This window comes from Physcomitrium patens, chromosome 22 (assembly GCF_059467195.1).
Source record: "Physcomitrium patens ecotype Gransden chromosome 22, ASM5946719v1, whole genome shotgun sequence".
NCBI lineage: Eukaryota > Viridiplantae > Streptophyta > Bryopsida > Funariales > Funariaceae > Physcomitrium > Physcomitrium patens.
In genome coordinates, this window is record NC_143431.1 from 11214370 (window position 1) to 11231654 (window position 17285).

Genomic DNA, 17285 nt, shown 5'->3' on the forward strand with positions numbered 1-17285 from the left:
GACTACCGTCATCAGGTCCGAAACTCCTTTGCTTTGATACAAACACTTGCGCAACGATAGTTTCGAATGCCGTCTAGGGTTTGGTGACATTCCTCGTCGCCTGCAATTGTTGCGGGGCGCAGGTATGTGGTAGACAATCAAGGGGGAGGAGTGTTATCCGAGAGTGTCTATCAATGCGTGCAATTCTTTTTCCGTATGGGACATGGTATCTGCGATGGATGGGCGGAAGCTTTGGAGTAGTGAGTTGATTGCCGCGAGGTTTTTCTTCTGCTTTGAAATTCAGCGATGGAAATGGGGTAGCCGAGCAATCGTCTCGTCGGTGTGGTGAACGGGGGGCGGGAGTCGTGGTTGGATTGATCGGTTTGAATAATTTTGTTCCCCCTTTTCTGGGTTGGCGGAGAAGGCGCGGGTGTGGAGGATGAGAGAGATGGACAGGCTTGAGCGTTGGCGGGAGCAGCGTATTTGATTTTCTGAGGCGAGGTTTTAGTGGAGAGGGCGGTCGTTGAGGTGCAGAGTGTGCACCTGCATTGTGGGCATGAGAAGTGTTAGGGCATAAGTGAGATTGGGGACTGGTGAGCTTGGGATTCCGAGAGGCTGTCACCATGTCTCTTCTCAAGCTCTTATTTGACCTCCCCGAGGCGGGAGGCGAATCCAATTTCACTGTGGAAGAGCAGGAGGAGTTGATGGCCTTTGAACACAATCTGGATGAGCATTTAGTAGAGAATTTCGCATTACCGGTCGCTGATGACCAACTTGGCTTTTTACGAGGGGCTCGAGAGGGAGGTAGCGCTTTTCCGGAGTCAGATCAGGGTCGTGTGAACTTTCCTGTTTCTAATGGAATGCGTAATAAACAAGAGGTTGACACGGGCAACGGGGTTGGAGTGGAGAAAGAGCTAGCTTCTCTGATGAATTCGGTTAATGCTTTAGAGAATGGGCATGCATTTGGCAACTCGACGGTTGAGCATGCCAAACAAGTTTTCCCTAGTGCCGTTGCTCTGAGGTCTCAAGCGCCTATTTCTCCTGAGAAGGATTCTGTATCGCATAAGCCCCTAGTTCCTGTTCTAGTCCCTCCTCTTGAGAGCACTTCTCGCCTGACGACCTTGGAGCCTGGTCTGGGTGCTCCTCTTGTTAATACGAAAGCCACGGCGGCCTTGGATGCTGCTGCAAGTACCATGCCGCAGGGTGCATCAGCCATAAAGCATCATATCAGCTCAAAGCATCAGGGATCCGGGAAGGCTGTATGGATTAAGGTACGACCTGTATTTAAGCATTTCGAGTTGACATTGCGATAATTTCAGTGGCAGTCGAAATATACGACTTTCCGTCCTAAAGTTAGTCTTTTGAAGCGTACTTGATTGTATCTTGAGAGTACCAAATTAGAGTGAATACTCCATGCAGTAGATCGTTTGGTGTATCACCTCTTTTTTCTGTGTCGTTCAACCTTATTAGATATGAAAACAGATTGCTGAGTTTTTCAGTTATCTTCTGCGCACGCACACACACACACACACACACACACATATATATATATATATATATATATATATATATAAGACTTACATATACACTGGTCTATTGCAGTGGAGAGGCAAATGGCAGGCAGCCATCCAGGTTGAGTTGGAAGATTGCAGAGCAGCAACGGTGAAGGCCATGCCTACTTATGGAAAAAAAAAATACGTTCCCATCTACGTGGTCACCAACAGAACATATATATGGATAGATGCACAAAATATATGTGACATCAACCAAAACCCTACGCCTCTCCTGTCAGGAAACCACAATGACTGGCGTCATCGAGTGGTAGACACTGGGGCACCAAGGCGGCGCATATTTCTGAGTCTTGGGTGGGAGATGCTTGATATTAGTGACCGACTGCATATATATGTGAGCTTCTTCAGCGCACCACACATACCTTACATACAATTTACGCGTCATGTATTTTACTAAGTATACCAATATGCCAATACCTCTTGGAAGCGACTCTCTTGCAGGTTCTGACAATAAATTTGGTGAAACAGGGGGTGGTCGAAAGAGCACGATATGTAAGTGTTTGGAAAGTGTTCGCCATGGAGGCAAGTGAAGCAACTAAGTATTCAGAGTTGGGGTCCCTTTTAGTTCGTATACATGCTGTAAGCGCCTCTTATGCCCTCTGTTGGATCTGTTCTCGTGTAGTAGTAGGTTTCACTTGAGCACGGCGGTGAGTTTCAAGTGGATCATGGAATCAGCCTGTGAGCATGCATTTCGGCATAATTGACCTGTAGTTACGTGCAGGTCGTTGAACCAGATTATGTACGGCAGTCATGGGTTCAGAAACGCTTGAACATTTGGACAGAAGAATGCTTGAAAGCTGAAGCAGCTGCAACTATCGAGAAACTGACAAAGGTTCGTACCTTTCGGTCTTTATTTCTTACGTATCAAACTGACTGAGTCTTGCGGTTATTGTTGCGATGTCCCTGGAAAGTTTATAGCTCATGGATTTCACAAATTATGTAGCGCAAAAGGTGAAGACTGTTGGTTTTTTTCTGGATTTCACCTGTCCCGTCAATACTCATTATGTCCTTCACTTAACCTTTTATCTGGTATTTTTTTACTAAATCAAACTTCTTTTCTGTTAAATAAAGTATCAGCGAGGGCTTGTTTGGCGATCGCCATTCGTCCGGTGCACAATTACTTATTAAGGACATATCGAGCTTGATAGAGTTTCAGACATAAGTTTCACAACAAGTTCCTTGTTCTTGTTTTGAATCTGTTATCCTTCGCATGTGGCAGGAATGTATAAGAGTTATCCTCTGGGATAAGGCAGCAAAACTTTGGGAAGCTCCTGAGCAACCTGTGCTTGACCCAGGTTGGACCGACTGGAAAGGTCCGGCATTTGATGAACTGACAGACTTGGAAGATGACATTCCTATACCAGCAGACAAACCCTCCCAGCCTTCTTCCTCTTCCAGTTTAACTCCAAAGGCAGGCAAAGAGAAGCAATATTCTGGAGCCAAGCGTGGCCGGAAACCTAAGGATAGAAGTGTGCAACCTCAACCCTTGGCTCCAACAGGAGGCGTGACTACAAGAAAGCAGGTCAAAGTTGAGAATGATAACGATGCGGGTCCCTCATCGCCTGCTGCAATGGTTTGTGCCTGATACACTTAAGTGCAGTTTGTTAAGCATCATCTACTGGTTACTGAATGGAATAGGGGTTCAAATCTGATTACTCGTAATTCGTTTGTTTTGTTGTAGTTGCTTCAAACAAGAGAACATTTGAACTTGCATCTAAAACCTTTAAATCTAATTAATGGCTTAGTAAAATTCCTGATATCCTACAAGGTTTATCAATGTGATGCACTAATAAATTTCTTATACACACGTATAATCGCTGAATAATTAGAATGTGGTGCTGGGCACAGGAATATTGTCCAGCTGCACCAGAGCCTGTTGCTCATTATTCTCAAACACTATCTTTTTCTGTGGATGCTACAAAACCAGAGTATGCTGTTGATCACACCTCTGAAACCAAAGTTGTAGCCTCAGAATTGCAGTCGATGGACCAGGGAAGTGGTGTTAAGTTACCCCAAGATGGTTTTTTAAACTCTTCGTCAAAGACTTGGAAATGGAAGTTTAAATCAGATGCTTGGGGTTGCTCAGCATACCTCAAAAATAAGAAGAGAAGATGCCCTCGACAGGCAGTGAAAGGGATATATTGTTTAAAGCATCAAGGCTTAGCGGAAAGCCCTTCGATTGCTGAACCTAATGTGGAGCCTAGTAATTTATGCATGGCACGCTACTGGGTAGAGAATCGGCGTTGTGCAAATTCTGTTGTCGAGGGAAGCTATTATTGTGTCATGCATGCTGATTGCCGCCCGCCTAAGTCAGAGGATTCTGGAGTGTTAAATGACAGAAAAGACGGTTTAAAGGGAGGGAATGATAAAGTTGTGATGGCAAAGCATTTGCGGTGCACTGGTGTTACTGTACAGGATACTCAACTTACGCACTCGACGAAGGATGACCTAAGCTTCTCTACCGATCAAAAGGACCCAGACCATGTTGAGAAGGACCCAGATCATGTTGAGAAGGAATCAGAGCATGCTGAGAAGGAACCAGAGCATGCTGAGAAGGACTCAGATCATGTGGAAGGTAACACTTTGGCTGCTCCAGTAGAAGATGTTGGTGCGGTGGCGAAGATAGAGCAACTTAAGCTTCCATCATCTGGCCGACTGACTGAAAAACATATAAGAGGTGTAGCTTCAAATGCCATTGCAGGTTTCAAAACTAATGGGACTTCCGTAGGTCCTATCAGCGACAAGATCTTAAGCAGACTTTTGGCTAATATGAATGTGAAGGAAAGGAGAAGCTATCTTAAAGCACGAGATCTGCTTTGCAAGTACATGAATGAAGGATTGTCTCTGAGTAAAGGTCAGCATCTGCATCCATGAAGCAAATCCTTGTTCTGAAGCGTTGTGTTCTGCAAAGTAATTAATTCTTTGGGATAAACTTTCTCAACTTTGATTCCTGATAGTTTGTTGCCGCTTCCTATACTCTGATTGATGATTGCCTCCTAGGTGATGACTGCACCACTTGTATGTTAACTTTATTCATATTGTTCATGAAGCTCCGAGATTTTGGCAATACGTTAAACTTGGCTATTTTTTTGTGACAGCGACTCATGTTTTGGTGTGTTTTCAGAAGGAATCGACGAAGCGAAGTTTAGTCAGATGATGAACTCTGTTATTGATGACTGTGCCAAAGATTTTTCTTCTGGAGAGGTGTTGCTAAAGATACTCACATCAGAGAAAGAGAGACTAGCGAAGATAGTGTTGGAAAATGGCTTAGCCAGCAGTAAGGGTCCAAATATTATGTGGGAGTCAGATGCTATCATGTCTGGTTCTTATCCTGAAGAATCATTGAAGCCAGCGGTGGATATGATGTCAAATGATGCCAAGTCTCGGCGGCCAACATCGTTTCCTTCACAGGTTGGCTATATTATGTCTCGTGGAGCTCCCTGCAGAATCACGTGATTGGTGTTATTTCATTTTTTGTCGTGTTCATCTACATTCTATTACTAGACTTCTCCAGAAGCGTTCGTCTTCGTTTATTCTGATATTATTTGTATATTTCCACCCAGGTTGGAGGCAAAGAAGTTGGCCAGCATACAAGCTATCTTTGTTCTTTGTGTGATCAAAACTTTGAACAGTTGTCTGTGCTCGGGAAGCATTGGAAGGAGCATCACAAACGGGAGGCAAGGCTGTTCGAAAAATGCCTGCTCTGTCGTATTTGTGATAAGGGTGGTGCAATGTTCAGAGATAGACTAGGTGTACTAAAACACTGGAGAGAAGCTCATCCAACTGTTTCCCATTCATCGCCGGCTTGGTCAGTGTGCGTGATGTGTGACAAACAGTATTTAGATTTTGATCGCCTATGGCAGCATGTGGAGGATCAGCACCATAACCAGTGGAGCTGCGCCAACTTTGCAGGACGAGTGAAGGCCTCACTGATGTTACGCAAGGGGCATAAATGTATTTTTTGCAGCGAAACTTTTAGTACAGTATGGGAAGTTCAACAGCACAAAGAAATTTTGCATGAAGATCAGGAGCTTTTGCACTCTGGTGCAAAAAGGAATTTCGATGCAATTGATGGTGAGGTGGCTGGAAATGATTCTAAGAGAATCGACGTTATTCTGGCTGAGGGAAAGCGTAGATACCAATGTCGATACTGTTCATTAAGGTTCCGATCTCTTCCGGAACTGGGACGCCATCATCAATCTGATCATAAAGATAAAGCGGATGAACGATCTAGATACCAGTCTTCTTCCAGCGGTGTGTTATCTGTGCAAACGAGGAAGACAAAACAAGAAGGAATGGGGGGTGATTGGCGTGGAGTTTCAATAGGGAAAGGGGAAGGAGACGATAAAGATGATAATAGCAATAAACGGAGGTATCGTGCAAGAACTAAAGCCAAAAATGCAGGTAGAGGGAGATCAATTCCAATGAAAAAACAATCAGGTGGGGCAGAAGCAATTCTGCAACGCATGAGAGCTGTGAAGCAGGTTTTGGAGGATCAGAAGACGAAAAGACCATCTCGTAAGAGGGATAGGAAAGCAGAGAGAGCACGAAGATTAGCAAAACTTGCAGGTATTAGTAGTATACCACACCCAGCCCTGAACCCGACTCCTGTCCCAGCCCAGGCTGCTACCACTGTCGCTAACACGATTAAGTGCCGATTTTGTGGATTGGAGTTTGCTTTGTTGCCAGACTTAGCTCGGCATCATCAAGCTGATCATGCTGCTATTAAGCAAGCATTTATAATTAATGGGCGTGGAGAGTGTCAGACAGGGATTTACACCCTTACCAAAGATGGAATAATTGGTCCATTACAAGGTGAATTGCTGAATCGCGCTCCCAACAGCAGAGAATTGCTGGAGGTTGCTCGCAGTACCTGCTGTAAAGATTGGTTTTTTAAAGAGCTGGGTAAAAGATATGCGTATTTGCCGCCAAGACTATTTGTGCAGGCTGCGCAAATTTGTAGTGAAGCAAAATTAGAGATCAGTTGGCACCAAGACAAATACTTGTGCCCGGACGGCTGCAAGTCTTATATTCCACCACAATCAATGCCTAGTTTGGGAATGAATGTGAGTGCGTTTGCAAAATCACCCTCAAATGATTGTGCAGGTAATGTGCTCTTTCGTTTCTCAATTGGTTTTTCTTTGTGATCTAATATATTATTTTTGGCGCTGTGTGTTCTATTTGTGGAGTTCGCTCTACGACTCACAACCTAGCGCAGTTATCTGAACCAGTACATATGATCGTTGTGATTTTTTTTTTTTTTTTTTTGGTGATAAATGTCTTTTCATTGTCGGGAAGCTTTAGGTATTACGCGTGTAACGTTATGTCGTGCATACATGACATACTAAGAAACTTGATGAAGTATGGATTAAGGAGACGTTGTAAGCGTAACGGCTAAATACATTGTGTTGTTCGTGTAGGTGATGCAAAGGCTCATACAGTGGGTGGACTAGATCTATTGCCTTCAAACAAGAATTCTATCTCAAACAAAATGGTTCTATCTGAAGACTTGAGCAATGGATTGGAGAAAGTACCTATTCGTTGTGTCGTAGATGGAAGTGTGATAGAGCCTTGCACGTGTTCGTTGTGTACGGAGGGTGGAAGCCTAACATCTTCAGGGGACAGTCAACCCTGGAATAACTTTGTATATATAACTCAACGGCACCTTGACCCTTCATTGGGTCTAGATACGAAGGTTTGTGTCTGGATACCTTGTGCAGCGTCATTGTCTGGGTTTCAGTGTTTGTCTCTTACAAGGTCTGTAGCGTTTTCAAGATTTTGTTCACGTTTTCTGATGTCTCGATTCGGGATTGGCTGGGCAGAGCTCTCAAGTAGGATGTTCATGCACTGGAGATGAATGCTCGGCGTCCACTTGTGATCATGTGTCGATGTTTGACACTGACAACGCTGAAGCCCGCACAATTGATGGAAAGTCCGCTCGAGGCCAATTTCCTTATGATGAAATTGGCCGTATCATTCTTGATGTGAGCTTCAATTCTGTTGATTTTTCACTTTTGATGCGACAGTTATTTGATATCATGTTTAAAACTATCTTGGGGTGATATTATAGATACTAACATCAGTTCTTTGAATCGCAATATTCCTGTCATCTAGTTGCAGCCATATAGTGTAGGCTGAATGTGCATTTCCTTCGTTGACGACGATGAGTATGCGTTTGGCAGGTTGGATACATGGTTTATGAATGCAATTCTAGTTGTCAGTGTAAAGATTCTTGCCGCAATCGCGTGCTACAGAAGGGTGTTCGTTTGAAACTTGAAGTTTTCAAAAGCCGACACAAGGTAATGCGCTTCACTTTCTTTCACTCGTCACTAATAACCATCTTTGATTTTACAAATCGGAAAATATACTGAAGCAATATACAGAAGGTTAAAGTTTTGCGTTATCTTCACGGGTTTGCCTGGTGCAGGGATGGGGTGTGCGAGCAGCGGAGCCCATATCAAGGGGTACATTTGTGTGTGAGTATATAGGGGAGGTTCTTAATGACAAGGAAGCAAATGAAAGAGGGAAGAGGTGATTCTTTGCAGCTTCTGTTGAACCTAGTGTTTCCATTACCCTCTCAAAGACTCATTATATTTTATTACCGTCGTCGTGTTTTTTATGCGATTTCTTTCTGTACTCTTGCATTATGCAAGCTTTTGTTCGATATCATGTGGGTTTTCCTCTTTCTGCTTCAGGACTCAAAACTTCTGGACATCTTATTTGTATGCTGCATGGATATCTACTGCTTGTTAATGATGGTGCTTGTCGTGGTTTGTACAAAGAGAACCTCATGAATATACTGATACATTTGTATGCTCCAGATATGATCAAGTGGGCTGCAGTTATTTATACAACATTGATGCACATCTAGATGTGATTGGTTCAAAATCTGTTTCAAAACCTTTTGTAATAGATGCAACCAAATATGGAAATGTTGCTCGATTTATTAATCATAGGTGAGTTCCTGTGGCTTTTTGAGGTTCTTCGTGTACCTTTCAATGACTCGGTTATCTAACGATGAACGATTATCTAGTTTTAGAAACTGCATAGTCGTGGTGATTGTCGCCCATTACCTCATGCTATCAATCTTCATTCAAGTCTTTGATGGACTTCAATTTTCCTCTAAGAATGTTGCTGAACAATGTAGACTTTTTGTTTCATGAAGGGAGTTAAAGATTTGCATTCATAACAGGTGTCAGAAAAATTCTGTTTAGATGTAAATGAGTCTTCTAAATGTGGTTTGTTAAATGCAGCTGTGAACCGAATTTGATCAACTACGAAGTGCTTGTTGAAAGTATGGACTGTCAGTTAGCACACATAGGTTTTTTCGCCAATCGCGATGTAAGTACTTTCATTTTCTCACGCGCATTACGATAAGAGCGGGCTGATAGTTGTATTTGTACAAAATCATGCAAAATTGGCTAACGGCCGATTTTGCAACTCAATGATGGATCTGCTTTTGTTTGTTTGACTTTGCCAGGGTCTGATCTCTTCTAACTTTTCTCGCATCACCTCTCAACGTCTCTGTTCTGAATCTTGGTGTTGTGTTTGTGCTTAGATTGCAATTGGGGAGGAGCTTGCATATGACTATAGGTATAAATTGCTTCCTGGAAAGGGCTGCCCCTGTTATTGCGGGGCCCCAAAATGCCGTGGTCGACTTTACTAATTACCATAGTCCAATCAGATTGATTTTACTGAAGATTACTAGACAACCTCAAGCCTTGCATCTAGTGTGTTTTGGGAGAACAGGCTGTTCACTGAAGCAAAAAGGAGCCATCCAAGTTCCTGGTAGTTAGCTTGTTTTACATGTTTCGAGGTGCGTCGTGAAAGCAAGCAATTGTTTTGATTCATGTATCTTATGAGTGGGAGTCTCCGCGGAATGCTTGCAGACGTTAATGAATCTTATTTGCAGTTATATGAACTCTTTTGTTCAGAACTAATCAAGCTGCCTTTTATCGTGTTTTCCAAGATTGGGTCAAGCCTACACGTGGCTGTTGTGACAAAATCTTAGTCAGTAACACCATCCATTTGTAGATGGGTCTACATATACATTGTATGAAGTATTGTGAAGTAAAGTGATGCAGGGACATTCGTCCACAGGTGGACACTAACCATATTCGGAAAGGGGAGTTTTTCAGCAGTCCCTGAATTTTCCAAAATTAGGTGTAGCCTGATCTATTTCAATAAATAACTCGAGAGCCAGTCTATGCTAAATCTTAAGTTATGGGTTAAGCCTGCATGTCTCAACCATTCAATACTCTGGAGTTGCTTGGTTGAAGCAGCAAGTTCTTGGTCTGGAGCCTTATGTTGCTTCAACTAAGGGGAGTTAGAAGGCTCAAGGTGCTGTAGATTCTCCTTCTATGAAAGCTTCGTGAATAGAGACGATCTAGATATACAATACCACCTTAGTAAATGAAATTTTAGAAATGTTCTATGTGTGCTATTAGTTTTATTATTTCATGAAACTGTCTCTTGGATTTGGCTAGTGGCACACGGTTGAAGAAATGGTTAGATGTTGTGGTGCATCATGTACCATAAGTATACTAATTTTGTAAAGGATATAAGATATTAATGGTGTAGACTTCAAACATTTTTTATGACTTGTGATGTGTATTAAAGGTAATTACAACCAATTTTTTAATAATATTATCAAATAATGTTTTCTAAAAGAAAAATTATATTTTATTGATTTTATAAAATATTTTTACAATAGGAAATATATATGTATATATATATATTTTGGAATGTGTGAATTAAAATTACACCAAAGACTTTCTATGATAATGTTGTATAGAAACATGTTTTTTGTAAAATCATATTTTAATTAAATGTAATTATTTGATTTACACTATATTCACTTAAAGCTTCTATTTTTTAAACATATTATTTTGAACCATGTTTTATGATTTCTTACTCTACAATTTAATGTCTATGTTAATAACTTGAGATACAAGTTAATCATATGGTACACATATAAAAAAATTATCTTGCAAATTAGATACGTATTTTACCATCTATTTGAAGAAGAAGATGTCATTCTTGAAGATCTTTATTTCTAGTATGTTGATTTAAAGGTTGTGACAGTTGCAATGTATTGTTTAATAATTCAGCAAATAATAGCTCTTGAATTGATTTTGCTCATTGTTGGTTCTCCATCTCTTTAGCACTATAATACTCAAAAACTACAAATAAAGATAGAAGGTAGAATGTTATCTTTTCTCAACTTTGTTTCTTTAATAGCAAAAAATTGTTATTCTTTAACTTGGTTTTGATGGATGTCGACAATAAAAGCAACAATCTTTTTTGCTGCATTTGTAAGATACTTGGCTAGTTCTTATGTATGTTTACTAATATCATATCTGCACCAATGAATAAGATATTCTAACCTATTTGACTGCTGCCTTAAATCTAAGACCTTCAACCTCAAATTCATGGTTATTATTCACTTCTATAAGAAGAGGTGGCATTTGGCTTTATCTTGATATATCTATTGTCTTATATGGCTCAAAAAGAGACACATTGAATACAAAATGGATCTTTATAAATTCTAGTAGATGTAATTGATAAGCAACTAAATTGATTTGTTTATAAATATGAAATGGTCAAAGTCTACAGTAATCTTTTAATAAATAATTTGCTACATTTCAAATCTTCTGTTGCATGATTGTTAATTTTTAAGAATTGTAAAGTATCAAGTCGTAGATAATAATCATAATTGGAAAAAAAAGATGTTTGAATAGAAAAATGTACCATATTATTATGTGAGTCATAGAATTGATTCACTGATATGTTTTAGTACAAAAAATGCACTTATGGTGCTTAAAATCACTATTTTAGTATTTTAGTGAGTTAATGTATGAGTTTTGAGATATATCACAAATTAATAGAATGATTGTTGTAAGAAGAGTCTTTGGTAGAATTTTTGACAAGAAATTTGAAAACAAACATTTTCTACTTAAACTAGCTAATATAAATTATGATATTTAATAGTAGTTTTAATACAGTGAATTTTTTATTAGACTAGAAGCTAAGAAGGATTTTTGATCCAAGTCAATCCAAAAGATTAAAGTAAAAAAAAAAAAAAAAAAAAAAAAGAAAAAAAAGGAGTCAGAAAAGAAAAGAAAAAAGAGAAGGTAATAAAGAGAGGGAGAGGCTACCTAGAAATGGCTGCAGCCTCCTGGTTGATAAGGGTCCGAGCTGCCTTGGAAGTAGATAGTACCTGTACTTGTTTCTAGGCTTCAGATATGAGCAGCTGTTGTACTCTCATTTCTGGTCTTGTAAGAATTACTATTCCTACCGTTGGTCCTCATGTGCATCACTAAGCTAATCCTCATAGATCTGATACGTTTTTGTGGTGTGTTAGGGAACATAAAATAAGATCTTATAGTCGTGTAAGCTGCGTAAGAGTTGGATAAGCTACATACATTGTCAGACTTTACAATCCTCATTTCTTTTTTAACACTAAAGCGGATAAAAGAGGTTGTTTTGCTTTGCTACAATGGGTTGTGATCTTGTCACAATGGTTTTTGCGTGAGCTGACTTCTTACTATAGCGACACTCCTTGATTTTTTCGATTCCAACCGGCGGTCTATCCTTGGGAAGGTTTGTTCTACTTGTGTTGTAGAGCTCCTCCTTGCTCAGGTTGGAACGAATCTGGTGAGTGCAAGTTGACACTCTTTTCTTGTGACTCTGTGCTGCACTGCGATTGATCCAGGCTTCAGCAAGCTGTGTTGTCAATGTCAAAATTTGGACGAGAATACTAATCTAGGCTGTAGAAGATGGCATTGGAAGTTGAAGTTCTCGACTATGATTCAGCTTGTGTGTAATCGGAGAGCAGATGCAGCCACTGTGTTGAACAAGTTTTCAGAGTAACCGAGTTGAAGCAACTTATCAATTCTGGAGACTGGTCGGTACAGAGTTGTCATATTGAGGCTATTCTTTCAGCTCAGGGTACCCTACTGTCTCGGTGTTGCTGAAGTGGGAGCAGCGAGGCTAGTGGCAAGCTCGTGTTGCTGGCGAAGACCTACAAGAGCAGTGCTCTGATGAAGATCTTCTTGATCTAGGCGTCCGAGAAATTTTTGTGCGTCGCAAAGCTTATTGTGGTGTGACTTCGAATATGGATTCAGTGATTTTGTTTAGTAGCATAGGATTGCGCAGTAGTTGTGCATTTAAAGAACGTGCTGAAACATGTGGTGTTGTGATAGGTGGTTACTTTGACTTCTTGTTGTAGCCTAAACAGCCCTCTCTCTCTTTGAAAGAATTTGCAAAAAGAAACTTAACCTGTGGTGGTGGCGAGGTTGAGATAAAATAAAAATAACAATAAAGAAAAAATAAAGGATAAAAATAAGGAAAAATAACTAAAAGAAGGAAATTTTTATGCCATTAAATTGTTAACTGTTTATTATTGTGAATGTGAATTAGTTGTAGAGTTTTGGTTTGATTGCTTAGATTCTTTAAGAAGAATAAAGAGTGATTTGATTAGGATTTAAATAATTGTTATAACTTTTAAAATTCACATAATTGATTCACTTATTGTGAATTAGAATAAACTTCCAATTAGTAGAGGTTTATTTTTGCTCACATATTATAAGTAAAATCTGCTAATGGTAAAATAATTGTTCAATCATCTTGATGGTAGTTAATAGTACACTTTAAATATTGTTCCAAAATTTGATTTATTTATTATGTTTGTCTATCAATTTGAGGATGAAAATCCAAAGACAGTTTCATGTGCATCTTCAATATCTTAAAAAATGTTGTCCAAAATCTTGATATAAATTATGTCCTTTTATTTGATATAATATTCCTTAATAATTCATGATAACAACAAATATTATCAAAGAAAAGTTTAGTTGTTACTTTACTTGTGATAGATTTAGTACATGGTACAAAACATGCTATTTTAGTAAAATAATTTACAATCACAAATATAGAATGATATAAATTTGAAATTAAAAGATTTGTAATAAAATCCATAGAAATAGATGATGATGGTTGTTTGAATATTGATAATGAATGAAAAAGTCTATAAGATCAGTAATAAGAAGTTTTTAATCTTGAATAAATATCACATGATTGTATATAGTCTCTAACTACTTTGTACATCTGAGACTACTAAAAATCTCTAGATATTAGCTCAAAAGTCTTGTTGTATTTAAAATGTCATATTCCTAGAAAATCATAACAAACTTGAAAAACATATAATTCTACTTTATCTTTTAGAATATATAAGCAATTCTTAAAATAGAGTAGATTATTCTTGAATTCAAACTTCAAAGTATCATAAGACTTAGAAGAATTATTCTTAATATCATAAATAAAAGGATGAAAGGACATACTTGATTGAACTTGCTTGAAAAAGATTGAATTAATAGTTAATATTGATTTCATTACTTAAAGATGAAATTGCTTTGATTTCAAGATGATTGTTTGAGTTGATCAAAAGTTTCATCTCTTTTTTTTAGTATAAGATAAGAATATCTAAAAAAGGCATGAGACAAACCTTATTATTTTTTTGATTGATAAATAATCTTAAAATTAAATCTTAATAAAAATATGTTCTAATGAGTTTAGTAATAATTCAAAAAATATATTGAAATAAAATACTTGAAGTTCTTGTAATTTGTATATACAGTGAGTAGATTGAAAGTGCCTTCTAAATAATGATGCTATTCTTAAAAATAAAAACTATGATCGCAAAAAATTCTTTATTGTAGAACTTGTAATTGACCTTAATTATTAAAAAAAAAATGGAATAGAAAGCTAATAGGTGGAGTTTTTCATTTGCTCTAATTTATGACAATATCACACCTTAAGCAAAGTCCAACGCTTTTATTTCCATAAAAAATACCTTGAAGAAGTTGATATAATACAAGATTGGTACATAATTAAATATTATCTTTAAAACTTTAATTTATGCTTTAGCTTCTTCAATCCACTCAAATTTGTCTTTACAAATCAAATATGTAAGTGAAATTGCAACTTGAAATATTTTTTTAATAAAGATTTGATAGTAATTAGCAAATTCTAAAAAATATTGCACATCTCTTATTATTCTTGAAATCTTCTAATTCATGATAGTCTTAACCTACTTAAGATCTATCATAAGGCCATCATTTAAAATGATGTATTTTAAGAAATCAAATGAATTATATAAGATATATACTTTTTTATCTTAATATATAATCTTATATTTTTAAGTTTTTATAATACATGATAAACATAAAATTTATATTCTTTTTTATTTTTAGAGTAAATCAAAATATTGTATAAATAAAAAATAAAAAATAATTAAAAAATTCATAAAATATTATTTATTAGATATTAAAAAATAACTAATATATTTGTAAATTCAAAAGATATGATATTATATTTGAAATATCTATACTTGGTTCAAAATATAAACTTCTATTCATTTTTATTTGATATAGACTATATTATATATTTTTTATAGATTTATTTTTACATACATCTTTGTTTTATTGAATTCATTACAAAGTTCTAAAATCAAAGGCAAAAGATATCTATTTTTAATGGTGATCTTATTAAGTCCTTAATAGTCTATATACATCCATAGAGTTCCATCTTTTTTCTTTAAAAATAAGATATGAGCTTTTTTTGGAGATTTTGAATGACATATGATATTCTGAGCTAATTTTTTGTCAATGTATTTCTTGAATGCATCCAAATTGTTTTGCAATAAATTATAAATTGGTCCAAATAGCGATTGAATTCTTTTTTGAAGGTTAATTGAATAATCATAAGAGCAATGCTTTTGAAAAATATTTGCATTCTTCTTCTTAAAAATGCCTTGATAATCTTGATTTTACCTTAGAATGCCACTTGAAGTCTTTCCACCATTAAAAATAGGTGCGACATATATAACAAAAGATGATTATTCTTTTGCAACAATCGTTATTGATATGATTGTATTGATTTTTGAATTTTTACTTGGTTAATTAAATTCTAAATTAAATTATAAAAAAAATCAAGGTTATAAAAAATCTAGTTTATTGAAGAATTATACTTTTTAACTACAATAATTTTAAAATAATTAGGTTGGAAGAAGATGTAATTACATTAAATATTACTAAATTATTATAATCTATAGTTTTTATATTTAAGGGATTTATTTTATAGATAACATCTCTAAAATACATCAAATAGCCATCTATAACTTTTACATGTACAATTTTAGGTTTTTTGAATAAAGATATTTCTTATTTTTTAATGAATTCTTTGTCTATAAAACAAGCTGAGGTTCTTGAATCTAATAAGACAAAGGCTTTGTGATTTTTTGGTCTAAGACAAATTTCTATTATAAAGTAAGATAAGGAATTTGAAGAGAGAATAAGATTTTTATTAGGTTTAGTGTCACAAAACTTTGATTTTATTCTACCAAAATTCCCTAATATACTTATTTTTATCTTTTTTATACTTGTAGTAATAAGACTTCTGAGATTTAGTCATGAACTTGATCTACTTACTTTTCTAAATTGCACAACTTTTTGATATAGATTTAAAACTTTATTGTTGACTTCTTCCATAGACATATGAATAATAGACCTATAGTTGATGTTAAAAATACATAAGATTTCTACTCTAAGAATATTGAGAAGCTTGTAAAAATTTGAAATAGTTGCAAATCTATTCTTACTTTTGTTAAGATAACATATACGACATGTGGCTAATTTGTTGGAAAAGTTTCTAATCTACTAATCAACTATAAATATGTCTAAATTCAAATGTGTGTATATGAAGTTTTTTAAGAAGCTTTGCTACATTACATTATCAAATCTACCTTTAATTATTTTAACCTAATATTTATCTAAGTAATTATGTATATCCATAATATTTATTAAGTATTATATTATATAAGGTAATTTACTTACAAAAATATATAATTATTCTTAAAAACATATAAAATCAAAGTAATTGGTGATTTACCAAAAAATAGTATCTTATTGATAAAACTCAATACTAAAAATAGAAGACTAGTATCTCTAGTCATTCAATTCAAAAAAAAAATAATGTATATTAGATCCACTCTTCTTTTGTAGTCAAAGAATTAAATAGAAGGTGAAGCCTATATAGGACTAGACTCCAAGCAGGCTTACACTTGTCACTTTTATCTAATCAATTCCAAAAATGGTTATCAATGCTACTTGTCAATTTTTATTTTACTAGATTGAGAACAAAATACTTGTGTACACATTTGCAAGAAGGAATGATACTCAAACCTCATTTTGTAACTAATCAATGTGTTTGGAAAAATCTCAAGCTTTCTTCACCTCTTACTTTTGAAAACCTTGTAGATAGCATTGGCAAGATATTCTACATTTAAAGTTGTGATATTGGCTATACTATACCAAAATGCCATTCACACCAAATCAAAATAATAGCTAAAGCTATAGTTAAGAATAATTGCTTATTTATATATATATATATATATATATAAGTAAATAACAAGTTTTTGTATGTGAAGGTGATAAATTGATAGAGCATAATTCTTCTTCTAAAGTAACCAACTCACTTTGCACTCAATTATTAGATTATTTTAATACATTAATATGTCAAATTCATATACAGTTCTTTAGTGTTGAAATTGCTTAAGTACCTGATGCGGCCATTGTATGTGAGGTAGATATTAAAAACTTTTATGAAACAATCTACTTCCTCAAGCTTAAAACTGCTGAAGCTATTCTCACTAACCTGCGGTGCAAAATCTTCATTACA

The 17285-nt window shown here is 36.1% G+C and overlaps 1 protein-coding gene across 2 annotated transcripts; it reads left to right on the forward strand.

The window, feature by feature from the left end:
• Nucleotides 1-9490, forward strand: LOC112275020 (histone-lysine N-methyltransferase SUVR5). 2 transcript variants are annotated; one of them, XM_024504939.3, is made up of 15 exons: nt 1-1250; nt 1582-1884; nt 2019-2129; nt 2272-2382; nt 2770-3123; nt 3399-4404; nt 4675-4961; nt 5114-6656; nt 6971-7245; nt 7373-7534; nt 7733-7849; nt 7978-8081; nt 8372-8506; nt 8804-8891; nt 9109-9490. In XM_024504939.3, exons 1-15 carry the CDS (start codon nt 603-605, stop codon nt 9214-9216), a joined length of 5352 nt encoding a protein of 1783 aa, XP_024360707.1. In that variant the 5' UTR covers nt 1-602; the 3' UTR covers nt 9217-9490. The 2 variants fall into 2 exon arrangements, with proteins under 2 accessions (XP_024360707.1, XP_024360708.1); XM_024504940.3 differs by having other exon boundaries at nt 5-1250; nt 3966-4404.
• Nucleotides 9491-17285: the final 7795 nt, after the last annotated feature.

Coding starts and splice junctions, on each gene's coding strand:
- LOC112275020 (XM_024504939.3), top strand. CDS start 603: ATGTCTCTTCTCAAGCTCTTATTTGACCTCCCCGAGGCGGGAGGCGAA. Junction 2,130..2,271: donor TTTTAGTTCGTATACATGCT/GTAAGCGCCTCT, acceptor AGTTACGTGCAG/GTCGTTGAACCAGATTATGT. Junction 8,082..8,371: donor GCAAATGAAAGAGGGAAGAG/GTGATTCTTTGC, acceptor TGTATGCTCCAG/ATATGATCAAGTGGGCTGCA.